At 50.0% G+C, this 20,087-nt stretch overlaps 1 protein-coding gene and 1 long non-coding RNA gene across 3 annotated transcripts in view; one reads left to right on the forward strand and one right to left on the reverse strand.

The window, feature by feature from the left end:
* Positions 1-248: 248 nt before the first annotated feature.
* Positions 249-2,417, forward strand: LOC110595282. Its single transcript, XR_002481732.1, has 2 exons — positions 249-2,054; positions 2,151-2,417. It is a non-coding gene; the product is annotated as an uncharacterized LOC110595282 (long non-coding RNA).
* The window catches only part of EPAS1 (endothelial PAS domain protein 1), a 90,299-nt gene continuing 72,497 nt past the window's right edge, over positions 2,286-20,087 (reverse strand). Inside the window, exons 7-16 of one of the 2 annotated variants that reach the window (XM_008054044.2) lie at positions 18,721-18,827; positions 12,169-12,316; positions 10,937-11,151; positions 9,588-9,778; positions 8,945-9,055; positions 6,985-7,475; positions 5,897-6,023; positions 5,570-5,690; positions 5,051-5,221; positions 2,286-2,632 (exon numbers count right to left, since the gene is read on the reverse strand). In XM_008054044.2, the coding sequence (XP_008052235.1) occupies positions 2,481-2,632; positions 5,051-5,221; positions 5,570-5,690; positions 5,897-6,023; positions 6,985-7,475; positions 8,945-9,055; positions 9,588-9,778; positions 10,937-11,151; positions 12,169-12,316; positions 18,721-18,827 (1,834 nt within the window). In that variant the 3' untranslated portion in view covers positions 2,286-2,480. The remainder of the gene's footprint in view (positions 2,633-5,050; positions 5,222-5,569; positions 5,691-5,896; positions 6,024-6,984; positions 7,476-8,944; positions 9,056-9,587; positions 9,779-10,936; positions 11,152-12,168; positions 12,317-18,720; positions 18,828-20,087) is intronic. The other variant, XM_021710438.1, reaches the window with a different exon arrangement.

A 20,087-nucleotide genomic window follows, 5' to 3' on the forward strand; every position in this document is an offset into this window, starting at 1 on the left:
CCAAAAATGGCCCTGAGGCAGGCAGAATAATACCTGCAGAAATATGGAAGGCACAATGTAGCTTCTCCATCTCAGGCAACTGCTGAGGATTGACAAGGCTCTTTCACCGGTCTTCCAGTTACCATACCTTGGCTGTCTCATAAACGTCAGTGCTGTGTTCGTTTGCTATAAACTAATGAATACATACTTCACTTTACCTTGTGTAGCCCATGATAACCCCACAGGAAACAAGAGCCACCAGCAGTGGTAGGATCAGAATACTTTAATAAGATATCAGTGTCAAAATACATTTCCTTATAAAGTTAAGCTCTCATATAGTTATACTGTTGTCAGTAGGAATTCGACAATATGATAAACTTCATGAGATCGTTACGTTGACAGATAAGGTTAATACGAAGCTTGGAATATTTTTCAGAGTGTTTTAGTAAAACTGCAAGGGTAAAATGCCCTTAATGCTGGGGCAACACACACAGGAAATCAAATACCAGCGTGTACACGTCAGTAACCCTTCAAGTTCTGCTGCCGTGTGTGGGCAATGCTGTGCCGCTAGAATATGCTGGAGGCAACACCGTGAATACGTAATTTTCCCCATAGAACTTACATTTGTTTTGAGAGTTAATTTTTGGTTTTGGCACTAAGTCCATCCAGGCTTACCAAATGCTTGGCCTGATGTGCATTTGTGTGTGTGTGTGTGTGTGTGTGTGTGTGTGTGTGTTTTAGAAACTTCTCCATTGTACTCATGGCAGAAAAGTTCCATATGGTTGGTATTTAAAAACCAAAGGTGTTGTCCCTCTGACCCAGTGAGTTACAAAGTGCCCTGGGAACACTCTGTTTTCAGTGCTTCCCACCTATACACATCGCTTCTCATGACCCAGAGACCTCAGGGCCTGAGGCCGGGGACTGTCCGTGGAGGTCTGCCTGCTGCTGCCAGCAGGGTCACAGTACCGTGACCTGGCAGGGCCAATCTGGCTGCAGGACCAGCAGCGCTCCCTGTGGGCACCTCCCTCTGTCCAGCTCTGTTGTACTCCAAGGTCGCGAGCCAGGAGGACGTGGACCGGGTCACTACAGCATCTGTGAATCCTCACTTTTCTTATATGAATTCCCATCTAAACCATTTCATGGTAGTTCTGGAAATATCCAAATGTGCCGCGTGAAAGACCACCAGAGTCACATAGCTCAGTGCACTTGAAGGGCTAGCAACGAAACCTTAAGAAGAGTTAAAGCACTTCCCCTCCCTCAGCACTTGCCCCACCCCCACCCGCCGACCCCGTGACGTGCCATCAGACCCTCTTGGCAGCAATAATTAATACACATATACATAGTACATAGAGAACGCGAGGAGACAGCTTGCAATGCTCCCACTTAAGGATTCCACGTCCCTGGATTGTGTGTCACACCTATGGCATATCACAAAAGCAGAAAGCCAACAGAGAGAGAGATCTTTTTCAGGGTTAATACAGGCCTGTGGGAGTTCTGTACAATTCCGCAGTGTCAGCAACACCAAGAAAAATAAAATTAACAGCTTAAACAAGGTCATAAAGTGATTTTGTGAGCAGGATTCCATTTCCGTTTCTAAGTTTTTAGATATTACAAAGTACCCATATATATGATAAAACACTTAACCCAGATATAAATTCTCTTTTTAAAAAACTCAGTTATGTTTTTGAATAATAATAATAATACAAAACCCATTGAATGGGGGGAAAAACACCAAACAGTTTAGGAAAAGCCACACTGTGCAACTTTCACAGAAAACCACATACGTTGGAGTTCACCCTTCACATTTCTTTTTTTCTAAAAGTTATATCAAAATTAGAGCAGAGATTCGGCTTAAAAAAAAAAGACTGAAATTTACAATATGGTGATTAGTTTAAAAAAGAAAGGAGAAGGGTTTTGAAAAGGAGAAGTCACAAATCAAGTTTGGAAAGCAAAATCATTTTTGTTTCTCTTTGGCAACAACAATAACAAAGAATCTTTTTAGTTAAATGAAGCCAAAGCTTTCCCTACAGAACAAACATATACCAGACTTCTTGTTAGTATGGATATCTGTGTGTGTGGGTGGGGTGGGTGGATGTGGGTGGGTGTGTGTGTGTGTGTGTGAGAGAGAGAGAGAAAGAGAGAGAGAGAGGGAGAGAGAGAGAAAGATGTAGGAAGAGGGAGGGAAGGAAAAAAACCTATGGAAAATATAAATTAGAAGTAATTGAAGATGGGAGAAAGAACAAGTCTTATAAAATTTAAGAACATTTCCATTAACAGAGCAAAACAGAGGAGGTAAAACAACTGCTTATTTTAAAAATATGGATAATAAAGTGAGCATCTCAGAAAAAGGCCACTGCTGGGTGACCTGGGCAAGTCTGCCAGGTAAGTCCATCTTGTAAAAAGTGTGCTGGCGTTAGAAATACCTAGTTGCAAAAACAGAGATGGAGGGTGAAGCTGGTGGGACGGTGTCGGCAGGGGGGCTGCCCAGGGGTAGGCCCCGCTCAGGTGGCCTGGTCCAGGGCTCTGAGGAGGTCACCTCCTTGCAGGAGCATGGAGCTTCCCAGCATGGGCACGTTCACCTCACAGTCATATCTGGTCAGTTCGGGCAGCAGGTAGGGCTCAAACGAGGGCCCGAGCAGCCGGCTTGCCATGCCTGCAAGAATGGTGAGTCCCATTATTGAAAGGCCTAAATCAAACCTTTGGAAAAGAGTCTGTTCTGTGAGAGGCTAGAGGGATGAGAAGGACACGTGCAGAAAGAGGCCTTTCCAGTTTCTGTGACCGGGGGATACCTGGGGGCAGCCCTAATTTCACTCCTTCAATGTTGTCCTTCCTGGGACTCCCTAATCAGGGGTTGGGCTCAGCAGAGCATGTGTCTGCCTCCTGCCCTGGTTCCCCAGATAGGGTGCTGAGCCCCCAAGGAAGAAAAGAGCTTTGGTGAAGACAGCAGAGGTGGGGTGGACAGGGGAAGCTGGGTGGAAGGAGCCCTCACAAAGGCTTCCTGGCCTTGGAGGACCCAGCTTCAGGAAGAGCCCTGGCAAGGCCTGGCGTTGCTGACCCTGTGCCCGCGTGTCCTGGCAGCAGGGAGGAAAGGCTAAGCAGAGAGAGAATTTGGACCCATCTGGCACCTGTGTACACGTGCATATAGACATACGCACATACATGCACGTGAACATGGACTTGCCACACACAGACACACGTGTCTTCCCAGATTCAAGGGCCTGAAAATCCAGTTTCTGATCATCACTCTCGACAGCCCTCACTTCTCACCCCGGGGTCATTCTCCTGCTGAGTAGGTAAACCAGGGGAGGGGCAGAGGGGATACTTCCAACTCAGACAGGCCCCATCCCAGGCAGGGAAGGCTCAGGTGGCAGCAGACAGCTTGCAAGCTCTATCACTCTGCTCTCCTGGTGTGAGATGCCCACCTTCCCGTCCCTTGGCACATCCGCAGAGCCTCATCCCCGGTGGCCACTTTCTCCTGAACTTTATATTCTAGCCCATACCCTTCTTGGGGTGCATGCCTGCCTCTCCCCTACCTCAACTGCACTCCTGTGGTCAGAGGCCAGGACAGCAGCAACATATACTTGGGCCTCATCCCTTGCTAATTTCCTTCTTTTATTCATGGTCAGAAAAAAACCTGAGTTGAAGAGATTATGGTTTTTCCCTTGACTCCACTATGCAAGGTAGCTTGTGGGTGTCCCAGCAGGAGGGATAATGCTGGCTTCCTTCAGCTGAACTCAAATACCGGCTACCAAGCTCAACACTTGGTGCGCACACCTCTCGTTTAAACGTGCTGACTAGCTCTGTCATCCAGTAGTCAACAGTCATGCTGGATTTTAAGCCTAGGGCTGTCTGGTGGCTCTACAGCCTGGACTCTGAAGCACAGAACTATAATTTGTACCCAACTATATTGCTGAGAAAATAGCCCTCTTTTAGGACAGGGGTCTGGTATGTTTTTCCAAGACCACAAATTATGTTTCTGCCCAACAAAAACCTTTCCGTGAAGATATCTATCCTCTATGTTTTGCAAGATGCTATCAGAAGAAGGCAGCCCATGGTTCGAGGCAGGTGTGCACCAGTGGCTGCTGCTAAACATTCCCAGAAAATAAAGTCTGGTGGGGCAGGCCCAGCAAAGCTCAAGCTGCTCTCCCTCGGGCACATGTTCTCAGTTCAGCTCCTGTCTGGACTCACAGGGAAGCTCCAGTGTGTCCAGGGGGCTTTAAATACAGCAACGTGAAGAACTGAGTAAAGGAACACAGGTTCTGGGTGGAAAGAGCCCTGGATGTCACCTGATCATGAGAGGGTTCCTTCTGAAGCACTGGGGACAGATAGCTTTCCAGTTCCTGCTGCAATACTTCTGGGGATGGAGAATCATACCTCCAGGAGTAGCTGCCTTTCCATGTAGCAAGCTCATCCTTGCACAGAGTCAAGACCTGTGTCCCTGTACTGTCTGCCCCAATCCTCCCCAATCTCTCCCTGTCACTCTCCTTCACTTTCTCTTCTTCTTCAACATGCCCTCACCACTGTGGTCACCCACTCTTCCTCTGAAAGCACTCCTGTCAATCAACACCCTTCAGTTTGGGGAACAGTATGGTGCTCTAGGGGCAGCCAAACCGGCATCCAGCTCTCTGTGGTCTAGACTCTTTCCTTCAGTTGCACTAGCCCGAGCTTGCACCAGGCTTTGGGGGCTTTTTAGTGGTGACTTACACCCACTCCCATGGGAGGCCTGGATGCTGATGTCAGAAGGAACCTGTGAGGAGGTGCCCTAAATCCAAGGGGGCCTGAGCCCTAGGAAGGTGGGTCTTTTGGTAAGTCATTGCCAAGCACCCCTGCATCCAGCACCATGCAGACCCTGGAAGAAAGAAGAGATGGACTTGGCCCTAGGGACCCCAGTACCACAGAGGGTGGAGGAATCCTATGCGCAGTACCTAGCAGGCCACCTGGGGATAGCAGGCACTCAGTGAAGGCCATTGTCTTAAGTCTGTGATGCTGTACTCCTGTTGTACAAGATACCTGGCCTTTCATTCCTCCCATCAGACCCAGGACAGGGGCCCCGGTTCCCGGGCACACACACCTGACACCTTGTGCGCCGATGGCTGGCTGTAGTCCTGGTACTGGGCATAGCATTGTGGAGGGAAGCCTCTCTTGGCGTTCTCTCGGGGGCTTATGGCAGATGGTGGCTCTGGCGGTGGCAGATGTCTCAAGGGCTGGCTCAGGCCCCTCATGGGGTTTTGAGTGAACTCATCTGAAAGACCAAAGCCAGAGAGTGAGGGGTGTATCATCCTGAGGGAAGTGAGAGGCTGCGGAACCCCCCAGAACCCCCTTTCTTTTACAAAAAGGCACTCAAGAGTCACCAGAACCACAGCCAGCCCCAGGGCCTCAGAGCCCAGAGATTTCTGACAGTGTCATCCAAGCCAGGGCGGAAAGGGACAAGCCAGGTGTTTGGAAGATCGGAGAGGGGGGCAAAGGTTGCCAATGCTTTCTAACAAAGTTCAGAGAGGAAAGCAAGACCGCAGTGTGCCGGGGAACCAGGATGGGCCCCTGAGCCCCAGCCCTTGAGCCCCAAAAGGCCTGGGCCTGTGGCACTCCTCACCATTGGGGACACTGGCACTCAGTGACTTGTCCGGCATCAAAGGGCAGCCCCCGCCCCTGAGGCTCTTCATCCGTTTCCACATCGCATGTGAGGCGCTGCTGCCGCTGCCGGGTGGCTCCCCCTGGGTGTGGGAAAATCAGATGTAGCTGGGAGAGGGCCAGAGAACCAGACCCGGGCTGAGTCGGGGCAGGTGGGCAGGCGGGTGCTCGCTGGCTCTGACAGGCCACGTCTCACCCGTCCCTGCAGCCCTGGCAGGCAGGCACCCTGGGGTCCTCACAGCCATCCTCCCGCCCAGCCTGCCCCAAGGCCAGTCGGGAGATGGCTCACCCCGCTCACGTCCTGGAAGGCTTGCTCCTCATACTCCAGCTGTCGCTTCAGCTTCAGCTTGTTGGAGAGGGCTACCATGGCCGGGCTCATCACGTCCGGGCCCCGAGGCCCGAAGCCCTTTGCAGACCTGCCAAGCCCAAGAGAGCGGGCCGTGAGGGAGTCTGGAGCCGAATGACGCCCTGGGCCTTTGCCTGATCTCGGAGGTGCTTTCGGACCCCAAATTTATGATGCCTAGGACTCAAAGACCCGGAGAGCAGAGTCTCTGGTGGGGGGAGGCTGGGCTTCCTCGGCTCCCTCTACTTGGTGAGATGCTGAAGTGTTCAGGCTGTGTCAGGCGCACACAGGCAGCCTTCGGCCCTGGTCTGGCGTGTGACAGTCCTTCTGGCCCCTCTCTCCTTTCCCTCTTTCTCCCACTGAAGGCTAGCTAGGCTGCTCTGTAAAGCTTCTACCCAGAGAAGCATTGCCAGCGGACCCTGGGAGCTCTAAGTCATGTACCAACTGCCCGGCATGGCCCAGGGAGCTCTCAGCCAGGTGAGAAGGGGCATGTTGGGGAGATTTGAAGGAACGGAGGGAAGGCAGGAAGGGGGAGGCACTGCCACTGCTGGAGGCTGGGCACAGCTCAGAGAGGCTGCTGTGGTGGAAAGGGGACCCCAGGCAGTCAGAAGGCAAGGGGGAGGCATGGACATCGTCTTGCTTTTTCAACCAGGGTTTCAGGAGAGAACTGAGAAAACAGTCACTGAAATAATTCTCTGTGTTCTGTGGCTCAGATGATGAGCCCTGGATAAGAAAGGTACTCTCAAGGTGGTCCACAGGGAGACATCAGGGTTCAGGGCTCCCCACAGCCACTACTCTCCCTCTACCTGTTCTCCGTCCCCTGCTGATCACCTCCAGTCCTGACAAAAGACTGCCCTGCTCCAGGGCTCATGCACCTCGAGGCAACGTCTGAAAGCCCAAGCTCTGAGTTCAGAGACGGGCCATGTGGAGTAGCAGAAAGACGGCCGTGGGCCCCAGCCGTCCCACCAGTGGATGCCTCTCTGCCCCTCGTGTTCAGTACGCCCGGCTGGTGCAGCCGAGTGTCTGCCCCTTACCTCGTCTTGAATGTGGAGACATGAGACGAGGACACGGGGGGCCCCAGCGGCGACGCTCCCAAGGACTCCACAGGCTGATCCCCAATGGACCACTTCGGGGGCCTGAAATGTAATGGTGGATCCGGGGGCCACTGTGTGTTCGATCTGCCCCCCATGGAAGAGAGAGGGGTGCTGGCCTGGCCACAGCACGGGGGCAGGTTCGCCTTGCTTCCAGCGTCGAAGAAGATGGAGGACATGGGCCAGTGCTCGGGCTCTGTCTTCTTGCCCTCTGTCTGCTGCTGATACTTGTCCAGGAGGAAGGGACTGTGTGAGGCCACGGGGGCCAGGGGCTGGAAGATGTTTGTCATGGCACTGAAGCAGTACTGGGGGGTGGACTGCGGGGTCTCTGGCAAGAGCCGTTCTTCTGGGCAGATGGGGCTCAGCTGGAAGTCTTCCCCATCCATGGGGATGTAGGGTGCCAGTGTCTCCAGGTCCAGCTCATTGAAATCCGTCTGAGGGGACACAGAGCAGTCACAGAGGCTCAGTGGTCCTTCCCAGGCCTTTACCAGAGCCATTCGTCTCAATCACAGCTTCATAGTGTCACTCCCCTGCTCAGACACACTGCTCTGTCTCCCTATGGCCCATCAGAAAAACCTCACCCTTGGCCATCCCAGTGTGCAAGGCCTTCTATCACGTGACACTAGCCTTTCCCCATGCATGCTGTCTTTGCCCTGTGCCAAGAATCTCCATGCTTCACTAGTCCTCTCCTCGCCCCCACCCAACCACAAACGCCCTCCCTCGCTATCCTGCCGATCCAAATCTGGCCTCCTCTCTTTCAGCTGCCCACCTCTCCTCAGAGCCCTCCTAGTCTCCAGCCTGTGGTGGTCACCCCTTTCCCGGTTGGCCTCCAACACTGAGGCCTGTGATGCAACTATGGCTTCTGGAGCCAAGGATAACTTGTCCTCATCTCCCTGGTGTGCCTCGGCATGGGCGTGGACAAGCAGTAAGTGCCTAGGGTATATCTGTGGACTCTTGCGGAGTCACAACCAGGCCCTAGGGGTTGAGGGACTTTTGTTCCAATCAGCAGATGCTCAGAGAGTGTCCCTTAGGTTCGACAGGAAAGACTCACAGGTGCAGTACACACAGTTTCTACCTTCAGAGACTGACAACTGCGCTGGGGAGCTGCAGTGGCCTAACAGTCACAACTCTTCAACATGCTCAAGGAGCAGAGGCAGATAACTGAGATTAAGCCCTAAGGAAGCAACCCCACAGGAGCTCCGTGGAGAGAGAGGGCAACCGAAAGGCTGAAATAGGGACAGCTCTGCACACAACACCTGGGACCCGTGCCAGGGAGGACAAAGACACAAACCGAGGGGAAGGCGGAAATTGGAATGAGCAACTCAGACTCAGACAAACGGGGGATCAATGATCTTTGCTGGGGTTTTGTAGAATACACCCAATCTGCCCACCTCATCCTTGTCTACACAGTTCTTCCAAAAACATTCGGCTGCAGGGAATAAATGTGTTCCTGAAAAGTTGTGTGTAACTGAACACTTGTCAAACTGATGTCATTTTAAAATGCATTTCAAAGAAAACAGTCATTAAAAAAAAATGCCAAGTTGAATGTGTTTGTGAAAGGATGGACTGTCCCCTATATTTACCAGCATTTTATTAACCTGGGTATGCCTGTTACATGTAGGTCCCTAGTTTGGGTTTTCAAGCGCACCGAGAAAGTTATTCAATAAGTAGAAGATTAATAAGTTAAAGTGAGTTAAAAACGGAGCTGGATTTGAAGTGGGAGGAGGGGATGGCCACAGGCCCCACTTCCCTGCACCCCCACCCTTTTAGGGGGCCTGGACTCTGGCCCAGCATCCTCACTCCTCCTTGCAACAAAGGGAAAAGCTTCAAGAGTGGACATGGGCCTTTGCTGCTGCCACATGGCTGCACGCACACCAGCGTGGTCGTCTCCACAGCCACCCACCTGGGGACTGCACTGGTCCTGGGCCTCTGTATCCATGGCGAAGAGCTTCTCAATCACTTCAATCTTCAGGTCCTTATCCAGAGCTGTATAATAGTCTCCAGGGCTGCTGGGCTGGGGGCCAGGAAGAAAGGGGACAGAGTCAAACCTATGGCACTGGTGCCCCCAGAAGTCCAGCATGGAAGGAGAAATACATTCCTGTACCCAAAGATTAAACTCCTTTCCACCAACAAGTGTTTGTAGGGGAGCCACTACTCATGAGCCGTGTGGGTAGTGGCTCCCAATTCACCGCCCTCTCTGAACCTCATCATAAAATGAGGCCAGTGACACTTCACAGGTTGTCTTGAGGAACAAACAGGACACAGGCTGTGGCCAGCAGGACTCTGCAAAGCATGCAGCTCTGTGCCCGACACAGGATGGTCCCTGCCCTGCATGGAGGCTCAAAGTCCTTCCAGGAATTTATTTCAATGGGGGAAGGAGATGGACACTAAAAGTAAGAAATCAGCTCTAAATCAGGGTAGGTAAGTCTCATGGTCACTCTAGGGGGCTCGGTCATGACTTGAGGAGGAAGGTGGTACTTCTGTCCAGAATGTCCCACGGAGACCACCCTCTCCGTGGCATCACCCAAAGGGTGGGGGGGGCTCACCGTGGAGCAGGTGCTGCTGCTGGTGGCACTGGGGGTGGTGCTGCCCGGGGCAGCTGCCTGGGGCACAGTGAAGGCAGGCAAGCTCCCGGCCTCACTCTGGGTACTGTGGCTCCTCAGCTCTGCCGCCCATGGCTGGCTCGGGGGCAGGATGGCCTTGCTGTAGGCCGAGGACTCCTCGAAGTTCTGGTTCCCTGTGGAGACAAGGGCCTGGGAGGTGAGCACCCGGAACCACTGGGCTCACCTCAAGGCAGAGGAAGCCCAAACGGTGTACAGAAGGTCCTAAAAGGGTCTCTGGAAAGGGCAAGGCCCTCGGCACCGTGGAGCTTTGCTGGGACAAATGGACCTCTGACTGGGACTGGGGGAATGTAGAGACTCCCTTGAAAGGGCACATTCCCCGAGTGTTTAATTTTCAGAAACTAAACAATGTGGAGCTACCCTTCCTGAAGAGCAATTCCAAATGTCGATGGCGTTATGACAGGAGAGCGGGGCCATCTGCCTCTACAGCCAGCAAACAAGGAAGCCGCGAACTGCCCTTCATAAGTTGCAGTTCTCGTGTGGCCACTCAAGATACCACTACAAGGGGCTGAGATGGCCCAGGGTGAGCACTGTTCTTCCAGTAGTCATGGCAGGGTCAGTGGGGTGTGACAGTGGGTTGGTAACTGGGAAGGGGCTTCAATGTGTCCATGATGGGAGGGGGGAAGGGCCGCAAACCCTGCCGGGCACCCCAGTGACTTGCACCTGGAGGGGCAGGCAGGGCTGAATCCCGTACCTCCATCTGTTCTCTGTGTTTCTGGAATGCTCCCTCCCAACTTTATTCCAACTTAGCCTTCCACCTAAACAAGCAATCTGCCCTTCAACACCCAAGCAGGGATCTACCCCCACCCCGACAGTGTCCAAGTGGCCTCGTAGCAGGGATCTACCCCCACCCCGACAGTGTCCAAGTGGCCTCGTAGCAGGGATCTACCCCCACCCTGACAGTGTCCAAGTGGCCTTGTAGCAGACCCTCATCTACCCTTCCCTCTCACTGTCATCATCATTACTTCATTGTCATCAGACCCTCATGGCCTGTCATGTAGAGCTGTCTCCTCAGGAGGGCGCCCCTCTTAACCCCTCCTGGTTCAGCACCTCGTGAGGTTGGATATGGGGAGGCCTTACTCAGGGGCAGGTGCATCTGCTGGTCTTTTGTGCCCAGCAGAGCCTGGTCTCTCATAGGCGATTAGCGAGACTTGGGGAAGGGGCAGGGGTATCTCTGGTTGAAGAAGAGCTGTAGCAGGGGAAGCCTGTTTCGGTAAGAAGTTTCCCCAGCCCCAAGATGGCTCTAATGGTCTGGCTCAGCTCAGAACACCCACCAAAATCCAGAGAAATGATGACATCCCCTGGCGTGGGGGCCAGCTGGGCCAGCTCCTCGGGCTCCTCCTTCAGCTTGGTGAATAGGAAGTTACTCTTCTCAGACACGGCCACCTTGCTACTGCTGTCGAAGATGCCGTTCATGGCCATCAGGTGGGGCTTGAACAGGGATTCAGTCTGGTCCATGGAGAATACCACGTTGTTCTTCTCAATCTCACTAAGGGGAGAGAGAGATGTTTAGCCCCTCCACATTTTCTGGCAAAATCTGTGCCTTCAGACACATGGAAACCCTGAGAGTTACCTTTCATTCAAAAAAGATGGGTTGTGGCCAGGCTCAGTGGCTCAGACTATAGTCCCAGCACTTTGGGAGGCTGAGGTGAGTGGATTGCCTGAGCCCGCGGATTCGAGACCAGCCTGCGCAACTTGGAGAGACCTTGTCTCGACAATAAATTAAAAAAAAAAAATTAGCCAGGTGTGGTAGCGTGAGCCTGTAGTTCTAGCTACTTGAAAGGCTGAGGCAGAAGGATTGCCGGAGCCCAGCAGGTCGATGCTACAGTGGCTGTGAGTGCGCCACTGCACTCCAGCCTGGGCGAAAGAGTAAGACTCCAACTCAAAAAAAAAAAAAGAAAAGAAATGAAAAAAAAGATGGGTAGGGACCCCTGTGTGTTGGCATTTTTGCAAAGAACCATGCAGTGGAAGCACGCAAGTTGTGGAGGTGGTGACTATGGGAGCGTCCTCTGAATGTATGTCTGCTTCAGATGCTGTTTCATTATTGCACTTGGGCTGAGTGGTAGTGTACATAAGGCCTGAATGCTTTTGTTTTTGTTTGTTTCACCCTAGTGAAGACGTCCTTGACCCTCTACTCAGGTACTATAGAGCTAAGGTGGTATATCTTCTTTTCCCAGAAGGCATAAGCAATTCTTTTTTCTTTTTTCCCCACTCAGGAAATATTTAAGCAACAACTGTGTGCTGTTGTCCCCAGCTGGGTCACAGGGATAGCATAAATGACAGCTGAGGGGGGAATAGCAAAAAAAAAAAAAAAAAAAAAAATCCCAAGTGTCCCATCTTCCCAAGACACCCACAGGAAGTCCTCTCAGTTATAAGGATCAGCACCCAGGTGTGGTACCCAGGGTGCTGAGAGACTTGGTGTCCCCAGGCCTGTTGTCCTCAGTCTGGGAAGCTGAGGCACTCCCTTTTACCTGGCCCTGAGCCCCAGCAGCCATCATATACTTACCTCAGGACGTAGTTGACGCACATGATACACTGGGGCTGCAGGTTGCGAGGATTGTAGATGACGGTCCCCTGGGTCTCCAGCCACACATAGCCCCCGTGCTTCGCAAGCATCCGGTACTGGCCACTCACCACCTGACCCTTGGTGCACACTAGGGGAGGAGAAACGGAGCCTGGGCTTAAGGAGGTGGGGGAGCGGCGTGCACCTGAGGCTCGGGAGACCCCACAGGAGTGCGGACAGGACTGCGCAACAGCACAGTGAGGACCAGGGAAAGTGACCTAGAAGGCAGCTTAGAGAAGATCTCAGCCAGCTCCTCATTTTAAGTATAGGAAAAGAGGGCCAGGTGTGGTGGCTCATGCCTGTAATCCCAGCACTTTGGGAAGCTGAGGTGGGAGGATTGCTTGAGCCTAGGAGTTTAAGACCAGCCAAGACAACATGGTGAGACCTCATCTCTACAAAAAGTTAAAAAAAAAAAAATAGCCAGGTGTGGTGGCATGCGCCTATAGTCCCAACTACTCAGGAGGCTGAGGCAGAAGGATTGCCTGAGCCCAGGAGTTTGAGGCTGCGGTAAGCCATGGTTGTACCACTGTACTCCAGCCTAGGTGACAGAGTAAGACCCCAACTTAAACAAACAAACAAATAATAAAGGAATGGAAGGCAAAAAGAAGCTCAGTGACTTGCCCCTGGCTGTCTGTTGAGAGACTGACCCATTCCCTAGCCAGCTTTGCAGTGGCCCATTGCCAATCCCTAACAAGGCAGGTGTATAGGCCAGCTCAGCTGTAGACAAAACCAAGACCAGAACCTGCCTAACTTTCCTCACAGAGCTCATGAGGGTGGGAGAGCCTTCCCTGTCAATCACTCTAGGTGGTGGGGACTTGCAAGCCATCTGGAGGAAGCCAGACCTCAGGGCAGTCTCTTGCAGCAGGCCCACCACCAGTACCCTGCTTGTTTTCCAACTGATATTGCTGATTTTTCCAGGTCATCTGTTAGGTCTGCACAAGGGCCAGGGACCTGTTGGGCCCTCCTAATAGGTTTTTTGCTGGCCTGTAGCAAAGGTGGAGGCAAACCACGCCATACCCTTCTTGGCTGGGGTTGAGACAAGGCTGGGACCCCAGTAGCCTCTGCACCATCTCTTCACAAGCCGGGATGAGTCCTTTACACTCTCCCAACTGCCTAGGAAGGCTAACTGCTTATGACCTGTCCTTTTCTGGATTGTTCTAAAAGTTCCTGTGAACCATGTTTTGACTGTCTACAAACATCGGGGAAGGGGTTTCACATGCCAGAGTGTCCTCTCCCCCGGTCCAGAATGCCCCATCTGTTCCCCTCAAAAAGGGATCCGTAAATCCCTTTACATCATAGTCTTCTGGTGTTAGAATTTCTGGTAATTTTCTGAATGGCCTGTTTACTTTCATTCCTTGGGAATTCACTCTTCAGACCTCCAGCTCAGAAGATCCCAAATCACACAGTACTGGGAAGAGGCAAGGTGGAAAGGTCAGGAAATCTTGCTAGTTCAGGGATTCTGGGAAAGGAACACTCTTTGCTGGTTGTGATTTCCTCCTCTGCAAAATGGGATACGGGCAATAATGGTAGTGATGATAATAATGGCCATTATTAGTGACCAAGTGTGCACTGCTGTTTGTACTGAGGATCACATGTGCCTGCCTGGCTTGTCAAGTACACGCATATTGACCGACTGTCACCAACAAATTTTTCTAGGAAAAGCCACCTCTTTCCCAAAGCTACTAACATGTATGGTGCCCAGGCCCTGTCATGAATAGTTTGTTATACATTTGTGGATACTGTCACGAACAGTTTGTTATACATTTGTGGATAATGTTTCCCCGTGGGAAAATATCCAGGTTACCTCCTGGTAACACAGAAACTCCCCATTCTCCTGGAAGGCTTACAGTCACTGCCCTGTTTGCCAGCCCTTGTGGCCGAGGCATACAGTTTGGTTTATATTTACACAGCATGAAATTCTTGATACTTACAGTCTGCTTGGCACATTTCTACCCTCTTCAAAAGTTAAACAGTCACCTGCAAGGTGCAGGAGTTACTGTAACTACATTTGTAGAGTGCTTTGCAGGGTCTCATAAGATGAAGTCATTTCTGCAAGGAGCTTAGAATACAGCCTCACATGTAAAGCACTCAGCAAGGATTAGTGTTATCGCCATGTCATGTGATAAACAACACCATGAGATATCTATGATCTTTCTCCTGTTTTACAGCTAGAGAAACTGAGGCTGAAAACTACTAAGTGATTTGGTGAAAGGCCTCTTCTCAGTGGCAACAGGAGACAGGATTATAGTCCAAAGGAAAGATGCCTAGTCTAAGCATTTTTGTTTTTCATTAAAAAAAAGCAACTTTATTGAGGTCTAATTTACTGCCAATTAACAAATGCGCCCATTTTAAGCATATAGTTCAATGAGTATGCACCTAGTAACTATCACCACAGGGAAGGCTTAGAACTTTTCCATAAACCCCCAAAATTCCTTATGCCTCTCAGTGGTCAATCTTCATTCACACCCCTGGCTCCAGGCAACTGCTGATGTGTCTGTTGCCACTATATGTTGAAATTGCCTTTTCTAGATTTTCGTATAAGTGGAATCATACGAGAGTATTTACTCTTTTGTGCCTGGCTTCTTTATACTCAGCATGTTTTTGAGATTCATCATGCTGTTGCAGATATTTGCGGTTCATTCCTTTTCGTCACTGAGTAGTATTCCATTGCATGGATGTCCCACAATTAGTTTATCCATTCACTGGTGGATGGATGGTTGTTTTCAGTTTTTGGTTATTATGAATAAAGTTGTTATAAACATTTGTGTGTAAATCTTTGTACGGACATATATCATCATCTCTTATGGGTGTAGCTAGGAGTATAACTGCTAGGTTACACGCCAAGTATATGTTTACCTTATGAGAAGCTGCCGATTTATTTTCCAAAGTGGTTGGGTCATCTTGTCTAATATTTTTAACAAAATTCTGTGCCATAGGATGGATAAATATTTTCTTTTAATATGGGGAAATAAGGCCAGAGGGCTGTGACTTCCTTAACAGAGTCTGAGCCAGACAACAGGTCTTGTGGCTTACAGTACAATGTTTTCTTACTACCTTACCTCGAGCCACAAATCACTGGGAAGACTACCTTCCTTGCTGTTGCCACTGTCCTAAACCATCACGGACGCCTCTCAATCCAAGAAATAACTTTTGTCTTCTCTGTTCTCCTCTGTCTGTGCCACTGGACTCCCCTGCTGCAGTAAAATGTTTCTTGCACAATTTCAAGTGCCTGGAGTTAAATTATTTAAATGGTTCTTAATGCAAACCCAACTGAGGGCTCTTCTTTTTGATTAACCAGTGCAGCGAGCAAAGGTTTTAACTACATTTCTAGCAATTGCAGGCGAAGGTCTGCTCCGTCAATCGAATATAATTAACGCCAGCTTTCTAATCATCTGCTCATTAATGCCAGCCTCAGTGAGGGGCCTGCTACTTGGTAGATAGGCTTTTTATTGCCTTTAATCTTATTTTCCTAAGAGCACATAATATCCTCATACAACAAAGAGAGACCAGCTCCCACCCTCTGAAGACGACAATGTGAAAATTATCAATCCATTTGGAGATGATGGCTTTCAATGATCTAAATCTGGTTGTTTTCCCAGTCATTTCAATAGTAACCTTGACAGGCTGAGACACACACGGGTGCACGTAAATGCGGGACCCCAGTGTGCGAACCTGGACCCATCTCAAACCTGAGCTCCAGTTATTCTGTAACATGAGCATGAGTCTGCAGTACAATTTTACTTGCAAAAACCCAAACAAATGAGGGATAGAGACAGAGATAGAGATGGAGAGGGAGGGAGAGGGAAGGGGGGAAGAGAGACAGAAAGAGTAACTGACATTAACCCAGTTCAATTTTCCTTCACTATACGTGGGCTTGCTGGCTGGGTTCAGGGCTCTGAGCTCAGGATGGCTTTTACTTGGTTCTATCAGGGAAAGAAGAGAACCTGTGATTCCTATTTTGTCTGTGAGCTACCTTTAAGTGTGCTTAAATACACGAACTCAGCAAAAAGCACCTTATTTTCCTCGGAGTCAGTAGAAAACTGATATAACAATTTTTTATCCCAGTCCTTTTCATGAATCAAAGATTTTGTTCGAAGAACAAGGGGAAAAATCCTTTAGATATGCCTAGTGGGAAATCATAATTCTTGCCTTGTTTGACAGTAGCTTTTTTGCTTTCCTTATCCCAGAAGATAAAGTACATACTGAATTCCCAGAAACTTTTTACATTGGTCCCTACTTTGGCTTTGCCTTAGGCTTGGAAGGAAGGCTAGACTTTTCCCTAGCTTTACATCTAAAGGCAAAAAGGCCCAGAAAGCCAAGCCCTCAAAAATCAGTGGGTCAGCTGGGCCAGATCGCAGGGCCCTGAGTTCCAGGGCCTGGATGATTCTACCAACCTGCCTTTGGGAGCAGGAACCTCTCAGAGTCCAGGAAGCATGTGGGAATCCCAAAGGGAAGCCTGAAACCAGATTCTACAATTTCTATCTTCCTTGTTTTGAGACAGGGTTTCACTCTGTCGCCCAGGCTGGAGTTCAGTGGTACGCAATCTCAGCTCACTGCAGCCTCAACCCCCTGGGCTCAAGCAATCCTTCTGCCTCAGCCTCCTGAATAGCTAGGATTACAGGCATATGCAAGCACAGGCTAATTTTTGTATTTTTTATAGGGATGAAGTCCCAGGCTGGTCTCAAACGGTACTCCCACCTTGGCCTCCCAAAGTACTGGGATTACAGGCATAAGCCACTGCGCCCAGCCCTGATCCTACAATTTCAAAGCTGGGACTAGGTCTGGGTCACATTTATGGGCATACAAGAATATCTCCATTCCTCTCTCCCATCCCTGAGTCCCCAAATGGGGCTGAATCTAAGGGGTTTTATTTGTTTTTGCCAGAGGACACAATGAGAAACTTCTCTGAGATATCATCATGGGCCCTGTTGTATGTAGTGTCAGATCAAACCCCAAGATCCATGAGGAAGAAGCAAAGAAACCAGCCTCCTTCAGAGAGCGTTAACTGTGCTCACATACAGTCAATCTTCAGCTGCTTTGAACTTCACCTGTCTGGACCTTGGGGCAGATAGGTGGATTTAGGAACAATGGACAAATGGTTGGACTTCCATTTTCTTCATGGCCAGGAGGGCCACTGGGAATCTTCTCAGACTCACACTGCCCATTCTTAATCCTTCTACAATTCTCTCAGCACCAGTGTCTGTACCCCTGTGGGCACTTCATTGGAAGCAATCTTTCCCAAATATAGTTCTTGCCAGATACTATGTTAGGTACTGAGCCCCCTTGTTCCTAAAAAAGCCCACAAGTCCTTTTTGTGCCAAGAAATAAGATCACTTAGAGCAGGGATCAATTCTACCCATTTCTTTTGCCCCGCCATGGGCCACGTCTAGGGTTAAAGGCCCAGCATCCTAGACATTGATGAGTCGTGTGGATTCAAGCAAATTGGCCTCCACCAACTGCCCTTGGAAACCTGAATTGGGAACATGGCCGAGTGAATAATCTGGAACTGCTCTGTCCAATGTGGTAGCTTCAAGCCAACTAGGGATACTTACATTTAAATCCAAACTAATGTTTAAAAATCTCAGTCCCTCCATTGCACCAACCATATTTCAAGTACTGCATAGGCCACTGGTAGATGATGCAGGCAAAGAACAATTTCTATCACAGAAAGTTCTACTTGGCAGCCCTGTTCTAAAACCCTTGCATAACTCAGGTTTCTCTCAAGCTGCAATGTTTCCATAAGCTGTCAGTGGATTGCCTGGATAGCCTTCTCTTTTTAAAAAAATCTATTTTTTTATTTTTGTAGAGACGAGACAAGGTTGTGCTATGTTGTCTAGGCTGTTCTCGAACTCCTGGGCTCAAGCAATTTTCTTGCCTCGGCCTCCCAAAGTGCTAGGATTATAGGTGTGAGCCACTGCACCCAGCCTTTTCTAAAATTCTGTTGATTCAGCAAGCAAGCTCTCTGAGAACCATGGCCTACCTCAGTACATGTGTTAAGTTGGTCTCTTTACTACCTTTCTGTTCAGCCCAATCCTCCATTCTTCAAGGCCCAACTCAACTGCCCTTTTCTCTCCTTTCCTTAGCTCTCAGTCCTCCTCTTCTGTGAATGTGTGGACTTGCATCTATAATGCACACCCAAGTTGGTGATGTGTTGTGTTATGTCACCCTCTTCAGGGCTGGCTCCATAGGGTATGCAAACTGTAGACTGTGCACAGGCACTCAGTGGAAGTGGAAGGTGGGCCTGAGAGTTCACCCACCCTCTACTCTACAAACTGTGTGCCTTGGTGTGGGTATGTGCCCCTGAAGAAAGGGTCCTTTTTCTGATTTGCATGAAGGTGTCATATAGGCTGGTGGTAGCCTTGGTTCTTTAACCGTTTGAGGGTACAGAGCCACATAAGAAGGCAACTCAGTGACAGAAGTCTCTCCAACCATACCCCACTCAAGACCAGATTCCATAGACACAAGGAAGCCGCAAGGGGCGCTCCCGGAACTCACGGTTCTGGTGACTTTTGGTCATGTTCTCCGAGTCCAGCGCGTGGTAGAACTCGTAGGCCGAGCGGCCAAGCAGCTCCTCGGGGTGGTAACCAATCAGTTCTGTGATTCTAAATTAAAAAAAAAAAAAGCATGTAGGGAAGAAAGACCATATAAATTTGACACAGCACCTCAAGGGGCTGAACCCAGAAGATAAATCAGACGTGCGCATTCAGATGAACACATTCCAGACTTTCTGGTTGCTCCATGGATCCAAGCAGAACAACACCGTGCTCAACCAAAGCCTTGTTGTTCCTGCCCTTCCTGAAGTCATGTCTGGGAGGAGGGAAAAGCACCAATTCTGAGGACTCCCTCTCCCCTCACCCCCACTGCACACATATGCCTGTTCTCCAAGAACAGCTGGAAGGAGCTCACCCCACCCCCCCCGTTTTTGCAGACAAGGAAGCAGAGATCCAGGGAGAGCAGACAATGTGCTTGATGCCCACACAGGTGCCCAGGGACAGAGCAAGAATGAAAACTGGGCCTCTAGTTGTGAGATCAAGCTCATTCCAGCAGAAGGCAAAACGGTTGACAAGCGAAAATCATGTGGCCTCAGGCAGGGGAGCAGCACGGAGCAGCCTTGGTCTCTGCGGAACCACAGCGTGAGGGCCTCCCGGGCAGGGAGAGCCTGTCTGTGCTTCAACTTCCCCTGCCCTGGATGCTTCTCCCCAGGTCTTGCCGGTGACCCCTGGTGCCCTGGGCCACAGGATTGCCTTCTCTGGCTTCTTCTACCTGTCCCTCCCTATTTCAAAAAAAGGAAGGTAGGGTGCAGGTGCTGGGAGGAACAAGTATTACATCACAGTTGTAGATATGTGTCCCCTCATTATGCTCTCTGATAAACAGGCAGTTCTGAGTGGACAGGGCCTGGCTGTCTCCAGTGTCCCTTTCTTTATTCTGGAAGGTCTCTAGTTTTGATGGGAAGTGGCAAAGAAAGAAAAAATGTGGAGAACCATGAAGAATCACTTAACACTCTCAGGACCCTTTGCTCTGTGCTGGCATCATTCACATAAAGCCCTGCCCAAGAACCACCAGACCGACCACTTTACCTAACATAATTTTCTGTTATATTAAGTAATATAATACTTCAACATGAGTTTTCAAAATCTGGTTATCTCACATTTAAAAAAAATAATAATGAGTTCATAGTTTTGCTTACCAGACCTACCACAAGTTAGAAAGGATGCTACAGTCTCACAATTACAACTCTGTTTCGGAAGGCATGACTCCTGGGTGTGGTCTTATCACATATCCATGCTGCGGACTGATAACACAGAAAGGAAAGCACATAGTGGCTCTGTGGTTTCCTGTATCTACTCTCAATCCTCCCTCCA

Source organism: Carlito syrichta, unplaced genomic scaffold, assembly GCF_000164805.1.
Source record: "Carlito syrichta isolate Samal-C Ts95f unplaced genomic scaffold, Tarsius_syrichta-2.0.1 Scaffold288978, whole genome shotgun sequence".
Classification (NCBI taxonomy): domain Eukaryota; kingdom Metazoa; phylum Chordata; class Mammalia; order Primates; family Tarsiidae; genus Carlito; species Carlito syrichta.